This window comes from Cupressus sempervirens, chromosome 11, assembly GCF_028749045.1.
Source record: "Cupressus sempervirens isolate cs-2001-9-10 chromosome 11, ASM2874904v1, whole genome shotgun sequence".
NCBI lineage: Eukaryota > Viridiplantae > Streptophyta > Pinopsida > Cupressales > Cupressaceae > Cupressus > Cupressus sempervirens.
The window spans coordinates 149228694-149247762 of NC_143128.1; the positions used below are offsets into that span (position 1 = coordinate 149228694).

The window sequence follows — 19069 nt, forward strand, 5'->3', positions numbered from 1 at the left end:
TTATTATCACAAGACATAGCATGGATAAAATCAGTAATATAAAGTTAAGCTTGCAAGATACATTTGAGATGACAGATCTTGGTTTTCTACACTATTTTCTTGGTATACAAGTATGGCAAAAGGATGATGGTTTTTATCTTACTCAAACTAAATATGGCCTAGACTTATTGAAGAGGTTTCGAATGACAAATTGCAAAAGTGTGTCTACTCCAATTGCTAAAGGATTAAAGTTAAGCAAGGACATGGAAGGTGAAGATGTTGATCCTACCTTCTATAGGCAATTGGTTGGTAGTCTTGTATATCTGACACACACTCGTCTTGATATTTCTTTTGCAATTAGTGTGGTTTTCAAATTGTTTAGTTCACCTAAAGTCCCACATTGGATAGCAGCTAAAAGAATACTAAGATATGTGAAAGGGACTTTAACAATGGGCATCTATTATTCATCTCATGGAGATATTTCTCTTATTGGCTATTCAGATTCTAATTGGGCAGGATACACGGATGATCGTAAATCCACTACAGATTATGTTGTCTATCTTGGTGTAGTAAAAAGAAGTCTACCATTGCTCTATCCACTACAGAAGTTGAATATGCTGCAACAAATGAAGAAACAAAAGAAATCACTTGGCTATGAGCTATCCTATCAGTCCTCAAGAAACATCATGCACAACCTTCTTTACTTCATTGTGACAATCAAAGTGCCATCTCATCATCTAAGAATCTAGTGTTTCATGCTCGCGCCAAACATATCAAGGTCTATCATCATTATATCAGGCATCTCATCCAACAACAGGTGATTCATCTTTAATATTGCAAGACAGAGGACCAAATTGCTAATTTATTCACCAAGGCCTTAAGTGAAGCCAAGTTTGTATCTCTTCGACATATTTTGGGCTTAAGAGCAATGACATAATTGTCTCATGGTTGTCATTGAGGGGGGATTTTTGTGAATTGCAACCAGTGTATTTAGGAGATAACTGATTGTAAATGGGTACCTAACAAGGCTTTAGGCCGAGACCCATCATATGTAGATTATGGGGGGATATTTAGATAGTAGATGTTAAGTATAGCTATTGTAATTAATTTAGGGGGGATGTTAAAGTAAATTAATTACTCACTGACTTGATCAGCATAGACCAGAGAAGCCTCTAGAAACCCATGTAAAAATGTGCATCCATCCACTATTGGTTATAGCCATTTTTCTCACCTACAACCATTAATACACAACTAAATTTTTCTCTAGAATGCACTATACATTTATTACTAATTCAGTTATAAATAGAATGGTTGTAGCTGAGATATTAGCGCTCACATCCTGAGTATTCTGTTGCGTTATATTATCTCTATTTTTCAAAAAGGAGCCCACTTTGTCTGAAGCTCAAAATAATGATAACAATACACCACTTCACGAAGCTTCAAAGATTGGTAGTCTAGATCTAGTACAAATTCTACTGCGACACAACAGGGATTCTGCTGCCTTGTGCAATAGATTTGGAGAGATGGCTCTAATAATAGCTTCCAAGTATGGCCATGTGGAGATCGCCATGCATTTGCTGGGAGTAATGCCCTAGGACAATACAACCGGAACCCATCAATCTTCTCCACAATGGGGAGGTGAAATATTCATTGTTACATTGTTAATTTCTAATTTAAAAGTGTGAAATAGGAAAAATTTATTTATTTTTCCAAATTTAATTTCTTCCTTAAAACTGAGAAAAGAATATAATAAATTAGAGACCTGATTAGTCGCTTTTGATTATCAGATTTTGTTTCTCAACCTCGCTGTTATACTTTTCAGATTGGATTCTATGATCTTATTTTATTTTATTTTTCTCTTTGAATAAGTGTGATCTATAACCTTATAGAAATAAACTTTATACAACTGCATTTAAAAGCGCAGCGTGCAATAATATGAACTTATTTTTTTTAGTTGCGTGGAATAAGTTGGATTGAATTGGATACAGGGGCAACACCGCTGTTGCATGCGGCCGTGTATGGAGGAAAAGTTGAAATTTTAGATGCTATACTAAATTATCGTGTTGATGATATTTCTTGGCATGACGACCTAATGACAGGGAAGGATAAGTGTGGAAGGTGCGCAATTCATGTAGAAGCCATAAAAGGCGATTGGAACATGATAAATAAATTTATCTTGGAATGGCCCGACTCTATTGAGATACGCAGTTCCGATCATAAATCTGTTCTGCATTTTGCCGTCGAGCACAATCACTTCAAAATAATAAAGAATCTACTCAAGAGAGAAAAGGAGGATGGAAAAGCAGAATTGGTGAAGCGCGACCATGACCTTTTTCACAATACCACATTACATTTGGCGGCAATAAATGGAGTGGATCCCCGGGTTTGTCTGTCTTGTCTTTTCCCATCCTTTTGTAATAGAAAATGAACAAATAAAATAATAAAGACTACCTTAAACCCATGAAAAAGGAATCTTAAAGAGAGATTAAAAAAGACTAAACGTGGGCTCTAGAAAAAAATCAATGGGAAACAAGTTTTTGCAATCACAAATCCTCATATTTTTAGTGAGGAGGCTTTAATTATTGAATTATTTTCATCATCAACTACATTTCTAACTTTGATGCAAAATATTTCTTCTTTTGATTTGTATCATTTCTTTCTTTTTTAGAGGATAAATAATTTGATTTGAATATGGCACTAGTGTGAAAAATACTGCATTTTCTATTCAGAATTGCCAAAGTCCTCATAATCCAACACATTATCATCCATCCAAATAGGCAGGACATGACCTAGAGAGTCTATAATGAACTAAGAGAAAGGGTATAGCTATATATGGGACACCAATGGGAAAAAACACTAGTGCATTTTATCCTAAATTGCGACCAAGTATTTTAAATGGGTTGGTTGGTCGAGTTATAAAGGAAATTTTTGTTTTTTTTATAACATGCCCGTGTTGGTTGCAATTGTGACAAATTATTTTTGTCGCAATTGCGACACACACCGCAACATAAAACAAAAAAAAAGGGCAAAAATATAACACATTTCATTTGGCGTGAGGGTTGCTTCTTCATGTGCCGGTGGTCAACCTCCATTGACCCACCACATCAACTCCTTTACTTCTCGCATTTCGCTCGCAGGAGGGCATAGATTTTCAAGGGCAGGTTCTGGAAGAGAGGACTCGGCATTGTGTGGACCATTGTAACAGGTATGAGTTTAGCGCTATATGGTTTTCTTTACCACGACATTGTGTAGGGTTGTAATATATAAAATTTTGGTGGTAACTCCCACAGTCTATTTTTGTTGCCCTCTATCTTGTCCAGACTCCACACAGATTCACCATGAATGGCTTCGTCCCCTCTTCCAAGCACTCAACTCCTCATGCACGATCAAGCCTTGGATCGTGCCTTTTTCTGCATTCAAGCCCTTGTTTATGTATTGTTAGTTGGTACATGATTTACATGATTTATTATCCTCCTATATTCAACAGTAGAAAGCGTTCCCTTCTCCATCATGTGGTGTCAATTCAACCACACTATAAGGGGTTTCATAAGAATGCGCTTGGGGACTCCATGTTGGCGGCATTTTCTCCAAAATTAGTGGTTTGAACACTCCATGCATTAATCTTGTGCTACTTTTTCAGTACTGACTGCTTAATGCATCCCGGTCTTCTACAACCACGTGTTGTATTCATCTTGTGGAACTTCTGGTCCATCAAACTGTCTGTTAGAAGGGCTTTGAATGTGCATTACAAAAACTTTCAAACAACTGTAATACTATGTACCATATAACAGCTGAAAACAACAGTACTTATGAAAAGAGATTGAAGTTATATTGAGCCCATTGAATTGAACAAAGAAAATAACCAAGATAATCTTTGATTTCATGTATAAAATGGCTTGGTGAGATATTCATTTACGCTGTCCTAACAAGGCAATTTTTTTGCTGTGGCATCCTACTTTTTGGGAGCTGAAAAACTAACAATTCAGATCTTAATTCAGTGTGTTGAGCAAGTTCTACCAAAAACATTTAGATTTTTTGAACCTACATTATGATTGACTTCATTGACTTCAAATATTTCACTATTTTAAGCTTCATGCAACAATTTGGCTCACGTTTTGTGTCAGCTATACAATGCAATTTCTTTTAGACACTCCAATGGTTTGAATCTGTAGCCTGTGACCTTTTGTCTACCAATTACTTTGGTTATTGGTAAAATTGATGAATGATATTCTGTATTTGGAGAAGTTATTATGGATTGAAGAAATCTTAGCTTTTTTAATAATATTTTATATAGGATCATGAGCTTTAGATAGGAACTTTTTTTATTGGGAGCAACACAGTAATTATATTTGTTATTTGATATGGAAGTAGAATTCTTAGAGTGAAACTTTTTGGATTGACAGTTGCAAATTATATATTTTTGTTATTGGATATAAGAGGATGAGTTCTAGATTAATATTTCTTGGACAAATAATCAAGAATAATAATAATTTTTTATTGTTTGATATGAGAGCATGAGTCTTAGATTATAGCTTCTTCAATTGTAAGCTAAGAGCAATAATTTTTTTTGTTCTAGTCTGTATGGGAGCAAGAGCCTTAAACTGAAACCTTTTCAGTTGAGTGCCAAGGACAATAATTATTTTTGCTACTTGGTATGGAAGCCTATGACCTAGCTTAAAAAACCCCTTTGATAAGAACCAAGAACCATAATTGTTTTTGTTACTTGATATGAGAGCACAAACCTTAGATTGGGATATTCTTAATTGGTAGTGAAGAACACCAGTCATCTTTGTTACTTGGTATGGGAGTGTGAGCCTTGTACTGAAACCTCTTCAACTAAGAGCCAAGAAAAATAATTATTTATGTTACATCACTAAGGGAATTTCCCTCTCATTTTCTTATAGGTCCTCCAGAACTGGTGGAAATCAGGAAACTAATATGCTGGCTGGTTTGATATTTATTTTCTTCTACATTAAATGGAATATGCTTGAAACTTAATGGAAGTTTGGTGCTCTCACTAATTGCATGTTATTCATAGGGTTACAAAATAGTGTTAGCAAAAAATTTCTAGTTGCATTTGAGATGCACAAATCTTATCTTTTTCAAGTAGTTATAGGTATTTGTAAGGGTAATTAATAATGTCACGTTTATCACTTGTAGTGGTGCATTGACTGCCTGGATTGGGAGCATTATAGAAGTTCAATTCATTGACTTTATTTTAATGTTCTCCACGAGAAATTTAGTGTGCCTATTTAACAATTTTCTCCTATACTTCTTTCCTTCTATTATGTGGCCTTATCTCACCAAGCTTTTCTTCTTTGCTTTTGCATTGATCTGTGTCTTATCAATACATCTGTATTTTATTGATGGAAACTTATGGCTCAAAATTAGTGTTTTGTATTTCAGTGAGGAGATAATGGAAAATGTAGAAGTATCCTTTTAAATGGAAATGTTGAAAATATGCTTTGCATATATACAACTAAGCTAGTCTTGATACCAAGGATGTCTATGAGATAAGGTAATATCTTCCAAAACTCATAACACATTTGTACATGATCCATAAATAAGCATTACAAGAAGTGAAAAATAAGGTAAAGGCCATGTGAGATAAATGTACATTTAATATATAGTAATTATTCTATTACAATTTGAAATGATTAGAACTCTTGAGTAGTAGTATATGAAATACTATACATCTCTAATGTAGTTTATCTAGCATTTAGGAAAAACACTGGCATCATAGAATATCATTTCTTTAATATTTTGAGAGTTAAAAACTATGGTGAACTACTTATATATTTTTAATATTTCAAAAGTGTCATATAAATGTGGAACCATGTTACAGTGCGAGTTTGGTATATCCCCACCTTACCTTCACCCATTCTGTTAACGGATTTTGACTGCAGTGAAAAAAAAACTTTCCATAATTATTAATTATAATTCAAGTAATATTTTGAATCATAACGATTCTGGGATTTATATACATAAGTTGTCTATTTTTATATTTCAAATGTGCTTTACCTGCTGCAGTTATTTCTATAAATTAGATTTTTCTAAATGTAATTTTTTGACATCTCTGGTAAAAGTTAATATTTTTTGGCATCCTCTTGGGTGATGGAGTTAAACAATCACAATATAGGAGTTATAAACTAGTATAGGAGTAGTTATGCATATAATTTTATACATCTGCACTGTAATTTTCATAAATGTGGAAGCACAACACTACAATCACAATACCAAATCCAACTCCATAACTTACTATGTCAATTTCAACAGCATGTATCGAAGATGAGAGAAGTTCTCTGTTAGATTTCAAGGGTGGCCTTTATCTTTCCTCGGGTCAGTTATCCTCTTGGCGTGGATTGAATTGTTGCGAGTGGGAGGGCTTTGGCTACAATTATCATACATCGCATGTGATTACCCTTGATCTAAGCAATCAATTGAGTGGTGAAATTCATCCATCATTGTTTGATCTGCAACACCTACAGCACTTGGATTTCAGCTAGAATTACTTTCAAGGTATTTCTATTCCTCCACAGTTCCCAAAACTGCAGAGGCTTTCATTTCTTAGCTTGTCAAATGCTAGATTTGGCGGTGAGGTTCCTTTAGTGTTGGGAAATATGTCAAGCTTGCGTCATCTGGATCTTTCATATATTGGGAATTTAAGGGTGGTAAGTTTGATGTATGGGCCAGAGGTCTGAGAAGCCTTGAATTCTTGGGAATGAATGAAGTGAACTTGACAATGGGCTCGGAGTGCTGGGGTGAGGCCCTCAGCGGTCTTCACAATCTCACCCAGATTCAACTATCTAGTTGTGGGCTGTCAGGTAATATTCCAGATCTATCAAATTTAGCCTCTTTGTCCCATCTGCATTTATCATGGAATTCATTCCCATCTAAACTACCCTCTTGGATTGAGAATGCATCTTCATTGGTTTCACTTGATCTCAGCTACAGTAATCTAAATGGCTCCATCCCTTCCAATTTCATGCCCTGTTCGAAATTGAGAAATCTTGACCTTAGTGGTAATAATGACTTGAAGGGAAACCTTTCTTTCATTTTAGGCCATTCCAACTCACTTGTTGTTCTATCTCTTTCTGGCTACAATTTAAGTGGAGAGTATCCCCATTCTGCTGCAAACTATTCAAAACTTGAGACCATGGATCTGTCTCATAATAATTTGGAGGGAACTATGTTGTCCTCTTTTGACAACCTTTTATCCCTTGCACATCTGGACTTCAGTAACAACCAGTTGTCAAGAAGAATCCTAGACTCTAATTCAAAGCTGGCAAGTTTAAGAGTATTGTTACTTAGCCATAATCATCTGACTAGCTAGATTCCACCCTCTCTATGTGAGCTTTCAACATTAAGTGAGCTGCATCTGGGCGATAACCAGCTATCAGGAACAATTCCAGATTCTCTTTTGAAGATGGCCAATTTAAAAGTGTTGGCGCTTGCTTCCAACAGATTAAGAGGCAACATTTCATTTCAGATGCTCAAAAATATGACTCACTTACGAGGATTGGACCTTTCTAAAAATCAATTATCTATTACTATATTTTGCAAGTTGGATTCCAAAGTTTGACCATTTGGAGTACTTGGCATTGAGGTCTTGCAATATAGAAGGTGCTTTCCCTGCATTTTTGTCCCAACAATATGAATTGAAGGAACTAGATCTTTCAAGTAACAACATTGTGAGAAATATTCCTTCGTGGATGTGGGATCTTCCTAATCTTGATATGCTCATTATTTCAGATAACAATCTCGAAGGTTCTCTACCCTGGCAGATATCCCATCAATTTTATGAGGTGGATTTGCAAGGGAATAGATTGTATGGCATACTTCCTACTCTAGATTTTGTTTCATTCCTATTAGATCTATTAGATAATATGTTTAACAGCTCGATTCCAAACATTAGACCTCCATCAGATATTTGGGCATCAATCTTTCTATCATTGTTAGGAAATAACCTCTCTGAAGAAATTCCAAGTTCTACTTGCACAAATTCAAATAGAGTGGGCATTTTGGACTTGTCAAATAACAAGCTGACAGGCAAGATCCCTGCAACTATCAGGTCGTGTTCTCAATTAGTGGTTTTCAAATTGGCTCACAATGATTTGGAAGGGGAGATTCTAGAGGAGTTGGGAAATCTCACAGCTCTTTATGCACTAAATCTCAATGGCAATAGGTTTCAAGGTAATATTCTTCTGTCCCTTTCAAATTGAACAGGTCTCAAAATATTTGATTTGGGAACTAATAAAGTTGAAGGTAAAATTCATGTTTGGATTGAAAAGCTAAAAGATTTGAAAATTTTGAGCTTAACCTCTAATAATTTCAAAGGTAAAATTCCATCCCAACTTATGAGGTTGCAGAATCTCCAAATTCTAGATTTATCGAGTAATTGTTTATTAGAAAGTATCCCTCAAGATCTAAGTAATCTATATGCTATGGTCAATCAATCTCAAATTATTGATGAATGACTTACCTTCTCTTATTTCACTGATTTAAATCTAGACTCTCCTTATGAATCAAAGTTTGAGGATGAAGTAACAATTTGGATAAAAGGAAGGGTTCAAACATATGAGAAGATAATCTATGCAAACAAGTTCATGGATCTCTCACATAACAACCTCTCAGGCAATATTCCTCTAGCATTGGAAGTCCTCCAAGGTTTAATTTCTCTCAACTTCTCAAATAATCAACTATGTGGTTCAATTCTTGAATCCTTGGCAAACATGGCTCATTTAGAGTCTCTAGGTCTTTCAAAAAACAAGTTGTCAGGAAAAATTCCTTTCAAATTTTCAAATCTAACCTTCCTCAAAGTATTAAATCTTTCAAACAACATGTTGTCAAGATTAATACAATAGGGAAAACAATTCACAACATTTGAGGCTTCCTCCTTTTCAGGAAACCCTAACCTTCATGGGTTTCCCCTTGAAAATACGACACTGGGTTATGGTTTAGGTTGTAGAGAGCATCAAGTAGAACAAAATAAGACTACAGGTGGTAGTAGCAAAGATATAATGGAGAGTCGATGGTGGGCAGTGGGATTGGGATTAAGTTATGGAGTTGGATTTGGTATTGTGATTGTAGTGTTGTGCTTCCATAGTAATTATAAACTAGTATAGGAGTAGTTATGCATATAATTTCATACATCTGCACTGTAATTTTATTTTTATGCATGGTTAGAACACTAGCTATAGTTTCTTAGTTTAGGAATTGAAGCATTATATAAACAAGTATGTACAATGTAAATAATATTGACAATTTTTTTGCAATAAAGCTTTATGCAATTGTTGCTTCACTTATGGTGTGAGAATGTTTATATCTATGTCATTTCATTTTTTTCTACATCTTGTTCAAACCATATAATGCAATCTCATCTATGAAGCGTATTAAAAGCTAAGAATTTAGAGTGATTCGTATACAATTCATTTTTTGTCATTTCATTATATGGTTTGAATAAGTGTGGAAAAAATTAGATTTTTATTATAAATTTTCTGTTCACCAATCTAGGTTAAACTAATCAGCAAGGTCACTTTCCTAATACTTTATGAACTAGATTCTATTCGCAAGGTCAGTTTTCTAATACTCACTATAGTACTTGCTATTCAATTGAGATAGACACGGCTCATTAGTTTGTTTGTATTCTCTTTGGATTTTGTTAAAGAAGACAGCTGAATACTATATGAACTAAAAATTTTGTGGTGTCAATAGGCTTGTGCATCTCTTGAGCCAAATTACCATCCCTAGTGACATTTTTTGTTGTTCAAGAGTGGCACCATACTAGACTATTTGCAAACAACCATGCAGATAGGCATTCTATAGATAGACTTGGGAACATCTTGCCAAGTCTTCAGTACATAATAAAGCAACTGAATTCATAAATCAATTTTTTGATAGTTGATTTGTTTAAATATTGCTCATCAAAAATTACTTAGTACATCTCATCTTTTTTCTGCACAGGAGCTTGCAGTTCTGAAGAATTTGATAGTGAAGAATTTGAAGAAGATATTATAGCAAAGGTATATTTGGTGTTCTTTTTTAAGTGAAAATGTGATTGGAAATTTTGTATATTGTCATATTTCACTTTCAGAAAGGTCAAATTGTAAATAGAGGTGAAGTTGTATGGATTTAAGTTTCTTCTTCATTATTTATAATGCTCTCGATTCCTTCTTTATAGCTGTAAAAATACTTGTTTATTTTCACCTTTCCAGATACCCTTTACCAGGTTCTTCAAGATTCCAAAATATCTTGGGTTGACCCCACTCCAGCATGTCCTAATTCCTACTTGGTTCAAAGACCTAACTCCCTTTTATATGTGTCTTCCTCTTACTACTCCATCTGCAGGTTGCAAACAAATCATCCTTCTTCCACCAACGAGTCATTCCATTCAAGAAAGACCATGTCTGATGATATCAATGCATAAAAAAATAGGGAGACAATTGTTAGACTGTGGTCTAACTTAAAAATAAAAGGTGATGGAAAATGTTATTGTCCTTGCAAAATGTGTAAGGGCTTAAAGACTCAAAGATATCTAATCATAATAGTTGAGCAACATTGTAGGCAACATGGTCACATTGAAGGGGGAAAAGAGTATCGCCCACTGGTATGTATTTTAATAGTTTATAAATTACATAAGACATGATTTGATGATGACATCATGGTCATGGTTAATATATGGTCATCATTTTCATATAGGTCAACATCCTTGAGTTTCATGTTATGGACCATGATAATTCGGAGAATGTGGATTTCCAAATGAGGGAACATGGAGGTGTGAATATTGAAGTAGAAGGTAATGATACCATGGAAGAAGACCAGGATGATGAAGATCATGATGATCAAGATGATGATGATGATGCAGAGCTTGATGTACCTTTACTTGAGAAGGCACACCAGTCCCTATATGAAGGCTCCAAAATAACTCTTCTTGTTGTTGTATTGTTGTTGGTGAACTTGAAGGTTATGAATGGTTTATCCAATGTAGCAATGACACGTATGTTAAGGTATGCCATCTTCTTCCATTATTTTACTCGTAGTTCTCTTACAATTAACATTGGGTTCGTATAGAAATTAATATTCTTTAAATTAAGAAATTATATTTTTGGTCATAGGTTGATAGGTGAGTGTTTGTTACCACCATCAAACATTCTACCTCAATCGTACCGAGAATTATCTGCCATCATGAAAGATATTGGAATGGAGTATCAAACAATACATGCATGTCCAAACGATCATATTATATATCATAAACAGCATGAATTTGCAACATAATTCCCTACTTGTCATATCAATAGATATCAATCAGATCGATTAACAAAAAAGGTGCCTTGCAAGGTTCTTTGACATATTCCCATTATTCCACGTCTGCAATGATTATTCAAGTGCAATAGCTTGGCACAATTTATGGATTACCATGCACGCAATAGAAGTCAAGATGACATTATGCAAATGCCTACAGATGGTTCAACATTTAAGGAAATAGAGGGAAAATGGCCACACTTTAAAGAAGAACCTCGTAATCTCAAGCTTTCATTGGCAGCAGACGGTGTCAATCCTTATGGAGAGATGAGATCTACTTACTCAGTGTGGCCTATTTTTGTTCTCAACAATAACATACCTCCTTAGTTGTCCATAAAGAGAGAGCACATAATGCTAACACTGATTGTTCCAGGTATTTTTTTATTTAGTGGTCATCTAAATTAATTTATTATTACTAATCCATCAAATGGTCAAAATAATTATGTAATGTTTTTTCTCATTCAACTAGGTAAGTATCAAGTTAAAGATATCAACATATATATTGAAACCCTTATTGACGAGTTGGTGGTGTTATGGAATGGGGTTACTATGTATGACATTTGTAGATCAATAGGACAAAGACAATTTCAATTTCTTGCAATGCTTGTATGGACAATACACGATGCCCCTGGGCTAACACATTTTTGTGGTATGTTCTCTTCTTGACACCTCATTTTTGGTATGTCAAAGTTAACACATTTAATCCAATTATAAACCATCTTGTAGGTCTTCAGACAAAGGGTAAATTTGCATGTCCAATTTGTGGTCCAAAGACAAAATCTCATCATTCAAAAAGTTTAAGAAAGTAGGTGTTTGATGAGAATAGACATTTTCTGCAAAGAAATCATAAGTACCGAATTATCGAAAAACATCTTTTCAATGGTATAGAAGGGACTACGTCAAAGCCACAGAGAATGACACCTCGCATGTGGAATTTGGCATACAATAAAATAAATCATCGAGGTAATGTCATTCCATTTGATGGTTTTTGTTTCAAATTTATATTTTGATATTGTGTTTTGTTCACTGATGCTGTGATTGATGCTTGTGAAAGTCATCAAGACATCAATGACCAACTTCCAAAAGGACTAAAACTTTATCCTACACAATTTACTAGGTTGTCATACTATGAGCAACTCCCAATTGTGCATTTGTTTGATCCTATGCATATTGGAAAGAATGTAGCAGAGACATTATGGAAAATCTTGGATGGAAGGCGTGACAAAGGTCAAATTGTCAAAAATTGTAGTGACATTGAAGAATCCAACCATGCAATGAAAAATGGCATTTGATCAAATAAAAAATGGAGACCAGATTGATACAAGTGCCCTTGGTTATTGTCAGAGCAGCAGAGCAATGCTATAAAAGAAGTCATAAAAAAAATACGATTTCCCACAGGATTTGCTGCGAACATAAACAATGTCATATCAAATAAAAGTAAATTTGGGCCAGGGTTGAAAACACATGATTGGCATACATTTATTAAGGTAATTCATGTTATTTTGTATTCACTATATATTTATATACTACATGTAGATTTTATTGCATTCTTTTATAAAATATTGACAAGATCATTTTACAAATATTGCAGTACGTTCTACCTCTATCTCTCCCATGCCACTTCACCAAAAATGTCAAATAGGTTATATATGATCTTGGAAAATACATGAGGTTGTTGTCATCTAAAGAAATCAATAAAGAAGATATGAAATATTGGAAGAGAAAAATTCCTCTTCTGATGTGTGAAATTCAAAAGTGTCTACCTCCAAGTTTTTTCAATGCACAAGAACACTACCTCATACGTGAAGTTGAGGAGATTGAATTATGTGGACCTATACCAACTAGGTCAATGTGGATGGTTGAGAGGCACTTGAAACTTTTGAAAGGCTTGGTTTGACAAAGAGCACATCCCAAGGGTTCTATGGTGGAGGAATATGTGGTATACCATACCATGGTGTACATTAGTGAATATCTTCCTAAGTTTGCAGCAAAGATCCATGTAGATCATATTTGGGATCCCAACTCAATTAACAAATTTGAAGGGGAGTACTTGATGGGCAAAGGTAGATTGAGGAAAGTGAGAGGTAAATCTAAGATGTTATTGTAGTTAATTAATTCTTATAAATCTTCAATATAAGTTCTTTTTAATTGGTGTATTTTTTTGAAATAGGTGGTCGAGAGTGGGATGAAATACATTTGTATATTGCAAACAATCTTTATTGGATGATGGAATGGATTGAATGATGTCAACAAAATGGTTTTTCATTAACATGGGAAGGTGTTGCTTCATTGGTTACAGAAGCTCATTGTAATGGAGATTCCAATGTTATGTCGATTGTAGTTGATCTAGTAAAGGGTTTAAGAGGTGGAGAGGTATGTAGAAATTTATTAATGATCATAACTCGACGTATGTTTCGTATCAACTCACGATGCAAATAATTTACACACACTTAAAAAATTGAAGGTAAAGCACCACAAAGCTATGTACTATCATGGCCACAAATTTCGCATAAAAAGGTTGGATGACACAGAGAAAACTTGTGATTCTGGGATAACTGCAATTTTTGAGGTCACCAATATATCATATAGAAACAACATACATCCTCAATAATCTCAAAATAAATACTATGGCATCTTGGATGATATAATTGAGTGTGAATTTAACACCTTCAAAGTAGTTCTATTCGTCATCAAATGGTACAGGTTACGACTAAATCAAAATGATCCAGATAGAATGGTTATTCAACATGATAATGGATTTACAATGATCACAAGGTCGTTTGAGCTAGTTGGAGATGAGCCCTATGTTCTTCCAAGCCAATGTGAGCAAGTGTTTTACTCAGAGGTTCCACATAAACAGGGTTGGTCATTTGTTGTTAGACATGATCCAAGAGGAAGGCTGATAAAGTATAATGTTATGGAAAAAGAAGATATTGAAGATGATGAAGATCAAGATGATGGTGATGGTGATGATGATGATGATGTGGTGATGATGATGATGATGATGGTGATGGTGATGATGGTGATGATGATGGTGATGATGGCAATGATGATGGCGATGATGGTGATGATGATGGCGATGATGATGCTGATGATGGCAATGATGATGATGATGATGATGATGATGATGATGAAGATAATCAATGACTACAAACTTCGTCACCCCTTCTGTTGATGATCTTGCATTCCATATATAAAGTAAATTTGTTCATGTTTACGATGTTGCATATTGTTCATGTTGTCTTCTAAGTTATTTGAGGCATACACGTATCATGTAATTTTTAGCTAACTTAAGATAAATGATTAACATATGCAAGAAATTTGATTACATATTTATTGTGTTCATTTCTAATGATTACAACATATGTTATTTATAGTTACCAATGTTTATTTTGTGTTTGATTATGACCCTTTTTGCAAATAGTCAATTGACTACAAGTACATCATCACCCCTTCTGTTGACGATCTTCCATTCCATATATAAGGGAAATTTGTTCATGTTTGCGATGTTGCTTATTGTTCATGTTGTCTTCTAAGTTATTTGTAGCAAACTTGTATCATGTAATTTTTAGCTAACTTAAGGTAAATGATTAACATATTCAGGAAATTTGATTACATATTTATTGTGTTTATTTCTAATGATTACAACATATGTTATTTATAATTACCAATGTTTATATTGTGTCTGATTATCACCCTTTGCACAAACAGTCAATTGACTATAGGAAATTTGACCCGTTTGGCATGGACTGTGCACAGTGACATGGATTAGTAGGTATAAGTCAATAAATAGACATAATTTTCTTATATTCTTCTTGTTTATCATTGAGAAAATATGTTATAAATAGATATATTATATAATCATATAATGTATATATAGACAAAGAAGGTCCATATAGAAATATAATTCTATAATCACTTTCAACTTACTACATTTTATATTTGTCACTTTCACTTTCCATTTGATGGATTGCAGGACCCACCAAATAGGTACTTGTTAGATCTATCTACATCGAATGAGGGAAATGAGGAACTGGTAGATGAAAGCTCTACATGTAGTACAGCTAAAATAGGGAGATCAACTAGAGGTCAAAAGAATAGAAAAAAATTTGATAAATGCATGCAATTTTTCCTTGCTAATTGGGGGCCATGTTCTTATGATGATGAGACCAAAGGCAACATCAAGGTGCCTTTTGGTACTCACACATTGAGAAAGAATGGGTACCCAATGAGCTACCTCCAATTAACACAGATTTTTGTGTTAATGAGAGGATATATCGCATTGCTCCATCCTCATTACATGGTTTGGGCCTATTTTCCATGGATGGGATAAAGGTATGTTACAAAAAAGTTGACGAATTGTTCAAGTATGTTAGTCCATGTTACAATTACAATGATTGGATGCGGATTGTTCGATATCAAAAAATTATGCGTAGGTATGGGGTATCAGCTAATTATATATAATGCAAAGAAAATGATCAAAGTAAAAGATTTTCTATGTACATTGATGGGAGACCAAAAGCAATAGGTAATATTGCAGGTTTTATAAATAGTACACGATCTTCTTCAACTAGTAAGCAACCCAATTGCATATTTGAGGCGCGTGAGGGGAATGAAGTTTTTGTTTGTGCAATAAAATCAATAAGTGCAGGGGAAGAACTGCTAATCAATTACCATTTAAATCGCATAGATACAAACAAAGTTACTATCATGAGGGTTGTAAGTAATATTTACCATTTTGTTAATAAGTTTTTTTTTGCTGTCTATTGCTTTCAGTTAGCTGAATTTTTTATGTTTAATCTTTGTGACAGGATGATATGGATCCGGTAGATGATAGAGGTCACCAGGATGCTACTTCCACCCCTTCTTCAGTGAGGGTAAACCTTTTTGAAATTCTACAAATTAGATAGTTGAAAAATGTTATATTATTACGTTATTTTATTTACAATGTAAATACTATTTATCATTTTGTTAATAAGGTTTTTTTTGCTGTCTATTGCTTTCAGTTAGCTGAATTTTTTATGTTTAATCTTTGTGATAGGACGATATGGATTCGACAGATGATAGAGGTCACCAGGATGCTACTCCCACCCCTTCTTCAGCGAGGGTAAACCTTTTTGAAATTGTACAAATTAGATAGTTGAAAAATGTTATATTATTACATTATTTTATTTATGGTTTTTTAGTTTTTATGATAGTTTTACTAATATTCCTCTCACAATTTGATGTTCAGGATAAGGGTAAAGCAGCATCAGTAAGTACCGAGCCACTAGCTACACCTTTTGATGAGGATATTGCTGAAACTCCCAATTTCATAAAAATGTTGAAGAAACACATTTTAAAAATTAATTTAGAAGCAATGAAAATTTTGGATGAGGCAAATATGGAATCCGAGGAGATGATGAAGAGGCTATCAGATTTGAGAGCGCAAGCTCATCGTTATGAAGTAAGCTCCAATGAATATTTAGTCATAACAAAAGTTCAATAAAGATTTATATTTTATAATCTTTTATGTTGTGAAGTAAAATATGTAATATGTGCAAAAATACTTTATTGATGCAAATTTTTTAAAGAGTTGTAAGAAACTTTAACTACTAAGTTCTTGTTATACACGAATTTTTGGCAACTGATCCACAACTTGGTCAAGGACAACACGGTGAGGCTGGTAGTAGCAAACCTCTGACTACCACTGGTAAAATAATCTTTTAGTTGACAAGTTAGAAGGAATTTTTTATTTCGAACATTCATAACTTCTTAACTCTTACTTTTATTATTTCAAAATGTCTTTACTAACAATGTATTGTTCAAGTCATCCAGTGCAGGAGACTCCTATGAGGTTGACAGACGCCCATATGAGATTGCCGACTACAATGTCGGCAACAAGGGGATGTCTAGCTGGTAAATCTTTGTTTTGCTATATTTGGTTTTTTGTTAATTATGAGTTGATAATATGTACTTTAATCTTGGGTGCATCACATAGGGTATTGTTTTTTGTGTGGTAAGAGATGCACCATCTGGTACGCCGCCAAATACATATCATAGTGCATGTATTGGTAATAATTCACCATCATTTCCTAGAGCTACCCATATTTCTAGCACGAGAGCTATGCAGACATCATTGTTGATTGACGATAATGAATCAATGCCTTTGAAATGTCCTAAGATTCCAGGTACTTTTAAAAATTATTTTTTATATTGTAATAAGGATTTTCTTGCAAGATGTAAACATGATAGGAAGTGGTGAATGCAAGGGCTTTTGATGTGGAGTGATGCCTCATGACCTTCTTTAGTATGTCGTATTGTGCAAGTTGTTTAATTATTCTAGAATTCCTTTTTATTAGGGGTTTGATTGTATCATCTAAATTATCAATTACCTTTTGTCTATACTGGTAATTCTCTAGTTTAGTAATTTGATACATTGCAATTTCATGCTTTTAGTAGAAGATACTAACTTCTTTTTTGGTCAATTTTGGTAAAGTTGATCCTCGAACCCTGAAATAGATCGTAAAAAGATGAAATGTATCTCATTTTATGTATTTGTTATTCACTATGAAAAGTATTCTTCACATGATTAATTTTAATGGTTCTTACTATTAATTATCCCATGACATTTTTTGCAAGAAATGACACATTTTATAGGAGGCTTTATGACCTCACGCTATGAAGATTCAGGCCCACCATACGTAAAAGGTGGAACATCATAACTGAACTAATTTTATCCCACTATTTTTTTTCATATCATTAATTGGTGCAACATTTTTCCTTTCATTTAGGTCTTTTCTTATACTAGCTATATCTAACAATTTTGTGTTTTTTCTTAAAAGGTGGAACTACCAAGATCGAAAATTAAAAGATTAGCTCATCAAAGATATAGAGCATGAGTTTGGTAGTAATATTTTTTATCATAAGAAATTGTTACAAAAAGCTTCCAGAAATCTTAAGGTTGTGAGGGACACATATAGAAAGAGCCTTGTCCTAAACCCGAGGTATAAGCGTCCTCCCTTTGTTTCAGTGAGGGACTGGAATGAGTTCATTTTGGATGCAAAGGAGAAAGGGGAATGTCCAAAAGAAAGTACACCAGCAAATCTGAAAAGGTATGCAATAGTATTAACTACTAGTACATTAATGAGCAAATTTAGGGTTCAACTTCAGTATCAACAATTTCAACTAGATCAATTTAATCTATCTATTGATGAAAGGTATGTAATTCATATACTGACACAATTGCTTATAAATCTCAATCTCAATCTAGGCATAAATCCTACATAAGATATAACTAACACAACTGCTTATAAATCCTAAATTCATATGCTGACACAATTGCTTATAAATCTCAATCTCAATGCTGACACAACTATATATATCTCAATCTGGGCATAAATCCTACAGAAGATATAAATAGTGTGCTTATAACTTCACATATAGCTATATTATGTCTTGAAAATATGGTAATGCTCAACTACATGTACCATAGTTGTATGTGTTAGTAGTATAGGTGATAAATGATATTCAGTAATTGTAATGACAAATACAATTTTTTTGAAAAACTTTTCAAGAATTTTACTAATGGTTAGTCTCCTAAAAGTAATAAGCATCACATTCAATGCTAGAAACACAAGTTAATGACAACAATTATGTTCCTATCTCTGAGGACTGACAACAACCCTTGTAGATTTATATTTATTGGTATTGTGGAGAGATGATCTAGCCTACACTAGGTAAGACAAACTATTTGAGACTTCATTTGGATGACATGATGTATGTTACCTATAGACCATGGCTAGGCATA

General features: G+C 33.9%; 1 protein-coding gene across 1 annotated transcript in view; it reads left to right on the forward strand.

Annotated features, from left to right (window-relative positions):
• Positions 1–428: 428 nt before the first annotated feature.
• The window catches only part of LOC149528635 (protein ACCELERATED CELL DEATH 6-like), a 28766-nt gene continuing 10125 nt past the window's right edge, over positions 429–19069 (forward strand). Inside the window, exons 1-2 of the mRNA XM_089808060.1 lie at positions 429–510; positions 1968–2362. Coding sequence (XP_089664186.1) covers positions 429–510; positions 1968–2362 — 477 coding nt within the window. The remainder of the gene's footprint in view (positions 511–1967; positions 2363–19069) is intronic.